This window comes from Lolium perenne, chromosome 2 (assembly GCF_019359855.2).
Source record: "Lolium perenne isolate Kyuss_39 chromosome 2, Kyuss_2.0, whole genome shotgun sequence".
Taxonomy (NCBI): Eukaryota; Viridiplantae; Streptophyta; class Magnoliopsida; order Poales; family Poaceae; genus Lolium; species Lolium perenne.
This window is the reverse complement of record NC_067245.2, coordinates 30,289,619-30,294,574: the sequence shown is the minus strand read 5'-3', so window position 1 is coordinate 30,294,574 and position 4,956 is coordinate 30,289,619. Positions and strand designations below refer to the sequence as shown.

The following is a 4,956-nucleotide window of genomic DNA, read 5'->3' as shown; positions in this document are numbered from 1 at the left end:
TGGCATCCCTCTCACAAGCATTCCATCAAACACCTCTTGTGCACATGTAGAAAAAATGAGCTAGCATACACCTCCACCTTCACCACCAAGGAAAAAATGAGGTGGGGGGGTGGCTGGCTGCTTCTATATATATAGGGGGGGGACATTTTGTCGCGGGCCGTATTACGACCCCCGACAAAAGGGGTGGCCACGTCGCTCCAACCCCATTTGTCGCGGGTCGTAATACGGCCCGCGACAAAAGGCCGCGACAAAAGCCTCCGCGCGCTCCACATGGTTTCGGGGCGACGTGGCCAGGCCATTTGTCGCGGGTGCAGGCGCGCCCGCGACAAAAGGCTCCCACGGAAGCCCTGTTTTCCACTAGTGAGTTTTGGAAATCATATTTCTTGAATTTTAAAAAATTGAAATTAAATACGCATATATATATATATATATATATATATATATATATATATATATATATAAACATTCCGAAGGTACGGTAGAAATTTTGGAGAAAAATATGTTGCATTTTGAACTATACAAATAAGACAAATTCTTGACAAATATATGCCCCTATACATAGCCACAAATTTATTTTTTCCCTGTAGCTCAAATACTACGCAATTTCTACCAAAACTTCGCACGAGTATTCAGAACATGTGTATGCATTTATGGACTAAATTTAATACATTTTTAAAACATAAAAGTACAATTTTTAAATATTTTAAAAAATCAGGAACACTGATGCTCATGTGCACCAAGTTTGCTTCCACTTGCTGCAGTCTGTTCTGGGCTACCAGCTTTGCAAAATCTCTTGATCTTGCTTTCTAGCAGTCTTTAGTGAAAGTTTTTAGGAATTGTGAGTCACTTTATTCCTTCTGCTGGCCCTAGGCAGCACACTTGTACAAGTGACGGAGACGGGAACAAAAAGACCCGCGTGTGTTTAAATTTGAGCAGCGACAAGATTCAAGCCATGCGCAATCGGAGGTGCACCGTCTTCACTTCATAACAATATAAATGTTTCCAATTACACGCCAACTAATCACATCCCAAAAAGCATGTCACCCAACCGAAGCTAGACCGGACCAAATCTAGAGCTTGAAGAGCTTCCTGAGGTTCATGGGCGAGATGTACTTGCTGTCGCCGTCGACGATGTACTTTGCGAGCAGCAGGTTGGCCTTCTCGCTGGGGTGGTAGGGGTCCCAGAAGACGTGGTTCTGCCGGTCGTCGCACATGCTCGACTGCGGCCCGCACGGCACGATCCCGGCGTACCGCCCGCCGTTGCCGCAGCACGCCACGCTCGCCGTCTTGAACCCGTACTTCTGGTGGTTGGCGATCAGCTCCATCACCAGGTCGTACACGTTCGCCAGGCAGAACCTCCCGCCGGGGAGCCCGCCGGTGCCGTCGCTGCCGCCGTTGAGCTCGATGAGGAGGTCCCGGAGCCGGCCGTTGTACTGCGCGGCGAGCGTGTTGGGCAGCTTCACGCACTCGTTGTCCCCGACGCGGTTCAGCGTCTTCTGGTACGGGATGCACCCCAGCGGGCCCACGTTGGCCACCACGAACTTCCTCGCGTCCAGCGCGTGCAGTCTCTGCATATCCATATGTTACTGATCATGACCATGCACGTACATACGCCATTGTCGAGCAGATGAAATCAAGGGCCAGTTACGTACCGTGAGCTGCTCGCGGAGGTGGATGATGAGGTCGTTGATGAAGCCGTCGGGGGACTCGGCGACGCGGGTGCCGGCGGAGAGCACGGGCATGAGGTAGTTGTTGAGGAAGTCGTTGGAGCCGACGGTGATGGAGAAGATGGCCTTCCTCTGGATGAACTCCTTGGCCTTGGCCTTGCCCAGCAGGTCGTCCAGCTGCCGCCTCGTGATGTTGAAGTAGTCTATCTGGATGTCCATGCTGATCCGGTTCACGAACACCCTGCCCGTCCCGTTCAGGATCCCCGCGCCGCCCGACGCGTAGTTCACGCCGTTGAGCAGCGCGCCGCCCGTCGTGTTCGGGGCCAGAAACGGCGGCGAGTAGTCCGCCTGCCCAAGCATCTCCCCTGAAAATGGAATGTGCATGTAAGTGACAGAGTGATGGTAACTTAATTGGTTCCTACAAAAACAAACTGATGGCGACTAATGTTCAGTTGACACTAGTAATGTATTCAGGTTACAAAGACTGATCAATATTGAAGCTCCTAGATTGTTTACCGATGATGTCGGCGATGGTCCTGCCGTTGGTGAACCGGCCGGTGGGCGTGCCACCGGAGGCCGCGAAGTCGATCCCGTTGGGGTTCATATCGGCCTTGGAGAGCGTCGAGAGGTAGTTGTTGTTCCCGGCGTCGACCAACGAGTCCCCGAAGATGAAGGACGCCCCGGGCGAGTCCTCGTCCACGACGTCATCCGCTCCTACCCTCACCGCCGCTGCCGTCAAGCACAGCACCGCCATCGCCACCGCCGCCCAAGCCATCGATCTCTCCATGTAGCAGATGCAGATGGAGCTACACCGACAGCAGGCACTGAGCTGAACTGGCACGAGAGGCTGCAGGAACTGTGGAGGGTTTGGTCTTTGGTGTGCCGTGGGCGGGCTTGATATGGAAGCTGAGTCTGAGTGGAGGGTTTGGTTTGACGCCTGCTGCGGTGGACAGTGCTAGATATGGTAGTTAAGCGAACATGGCTCTCAGTCACTCTCGTCGCAGCTCTCCTGCACGTATACCTGGACTCTTGGAGATGCGACTACTTTAGTCAGCAACGATGGTTGATGCGCGTTGGACGACCGAAAAGCGGCGCCTTTTTTCCTCTGCTGGAGTCGTTGGGTCGAAGTTTAGGTGGCCTGAAATAACCAAACGATGCATGCCTTACATGGGAAAGACGTACTCTCGTCGTTGTTGCAGATGGTTTCTGTGGGGTTTGCAGTTTGTGGGAATGGATGGGTGATGTAGGATTTGGGATACACTATGGACCAGTTTACACTACTAGGAAAATCTTTATAAGTAGAAATGTATTCTGTGGCGCAAGAAATAACCATGGGGCACTAAAAAAAATTTATGGCACACCCAGGCACGTGGGCCACTAAATTGGAAATTTCTGTGATGCACCAATCTCCATGCGCCAGAAAATTTGGCATTTCTGTGATGCACCCACTCTTCATGCGCCACATAAATCTGGTGAGGTTCGCGACCAATTATTGGGTTGACTAATTCTGAGTATTTATGTGGCGCATGGAGCTGGATGCGCCACAGAAGTTTTTTCAACCATCCACGAACCCCGGGTCGCCTTTTTTAGTTTTCAAAAAATCACAGAAAATTATAAAAACTTAAAAAAAAATATCTTTGAACTATACTTATATTAAGTGGTATACTTATAGGAAAAATTGGAAAACATGAATTTCGATGTATTTTGCAAAAAAAAAAACATGAAATCTTCAAATGACTTTTCTAGCTGCGTACGAAGTCGAAAAAATACGCATAATATATCAAAATGACTGGGAGAAAATTCTACATCCGAATTGCAATGCCTCTTTAAACAACAATAATTCCAATCGATATACCATCTAACATCACCCACCCTCACAGGTTCCCCGAATTGCGTCTAGTGAATGGCCAAGATCTACTTTGGCTTACTGCCTTGCTTCCATCTCCAATTCTTCATGCTTAGAGCAATCGCTCACTACATAGGTTTCCTTCTACATAGGTCTCCATTTCCTTTTCCAAGGTTAAGAAGTGATATTTGTAGAAGCTACGACTAGTGTGATTTCTCTCAAACACCATGAGTCTGCCTGGGAATATGGCTACACAAACATCTTCTTTTGTAGTGATAAGCCATAGTGACATCGTTCTAGTTTGGGTCATTGATCCAGTGTGGCGTTACGTCTTCCTGAGAAGACCCCCAAATTACATTTGTGAGATTGAAGAATCAAACTAGATCGAGATAAATAAGTAGCTTACATATCCACCCCCTCCCCCGTGCTTAACGTTCCATATTTTACTCGCCACCAGAAACCCGGACTTTCTCTGCCGCCGCTTACCGCTCGCGAAGGTTTCGGGAAGGAGGACGAACTATAAATTTACAGCAAGGCAAGGATCGACCAGTAGGTGATTGGTCAGACTAGTTAGTGAGACATTCCTAACCAGCCATCGGAATGCGGTTGAACATTCTCTATCAAGAGACCCAATTAACACTGCTCACAATCCACGGTGTGCTACCATGTGCCTCCTTTAATCCACCAAGACATTACATGGTGTTGGGCTTGCCCCACCTGCCACGGCATATTTACCTACCGGTATGGGATCTAATACGGTGAAAATCTCAGTGTCAGCTTTGTTTTCCGTCGGAAATGCTTATCCGCTGGCCAAAAACCTTTGCAGTTACTTTTCCCTTGTGCTGCAAAAACTCCAACCAGTATGGGGGTATTCTTGTAGGGACGGTGCCACCACAACCCTTGCGACATTAACATTGCCCTATTCCTCCTTTTTATTGCTAACAATATGTTTGGCATGTGCCCATGATACGTCCAAAATGTATCTAATTTCCCGATCATTTTTTTTGTTGTTTTCCCTCTAATTTGTGTGTTCTGAATGCAACTAACACGGACTAACGTTGTTTTCAACATAATTGCTCTAGTGTCTCGTTTTTTTTTGCAGAAATCCAACTTTTAGAAAAATTCCCGGAAAATATCGCAAAATCCATATTTCACCCGAAGACTCACGGAGTCAGAAGACGAGACAGTGGGGGGCCACGATGGACCCACACCTGCCCTAGGCGCGGGCCAGGCTTGGCAGTGCCTAGGGGTGGTTTTGCCGCCTCGGCCACCCCCTCGACCTCTCCTCCCGACTATATTAAGCCTCTGACCCTAAAAACATAGGGGGGGTTCGTCGACGTTTTTCCAGAAAGAGTTCCGCTGCTCCGCCACCACCAGAAACCCCAATCCGGGAAACAGAAACTCCGTTCTGGCACCCTGTAAGGACGGAGAATTGGAGGAGAT

The 4,956-nt window shown here is 49.0% G+C and overlaps 1 protein-coding gene across 1 annotated transcript; it reads right to left on the bottom strand.

The window, feature by feature from the left end:
• Positions 1–950: 950 nt before the first annotated feature.
• Positions 951–2,514, bottom strand: LOC127331660 (GDSL esterase/lipase At2g23540). Its single transcript, XM_051357835.1, has 3 exons — positions 2,184–2,514; positions 1,653–2,032; positions 951–1,568 (listed from the first exon to the last, which is right to left on the bottom strand). The coding sequence occupies exons 1-3, from the start codon at positions 2,452–2,454 to the stop codon at positions 1,071–1,073; spliced, it is 1,149 nt and encodes a 382-aa protein (XP_051213795.1). The 5' UTR covers positions 2,455–2,514; the 3' UTR covers positions 951–1,070.
• Between the last annotated feature and the right edge of the window lie 2,442 nt (positions 2,515–4,956).

Bases quoted from the DNA above. Each gene is read 5' to 3' on its own strand.
- LOC127331660 (XM_051357835.1), bottom strand. From the start codon at position 2,454: ATGGAGAGATCGATGGCTTGGGCGGCGGTGGCGATGGCGGTGCTGTGC. The intron at 2,033-2,183 runs GTAAACAATCTA...TTCCATTTTCAG, and splicing joins GACCATCGCCGACATCATCG to GGGAGATGCTTGGGCAGGCG. The intron at 1,569-1,652 runs GTACGTAACTGG...ATGGATATGCAG, and splicing joins ACCTCCGCGAGCAGCTCACG to AGACTGCACGCGCTGGACGC.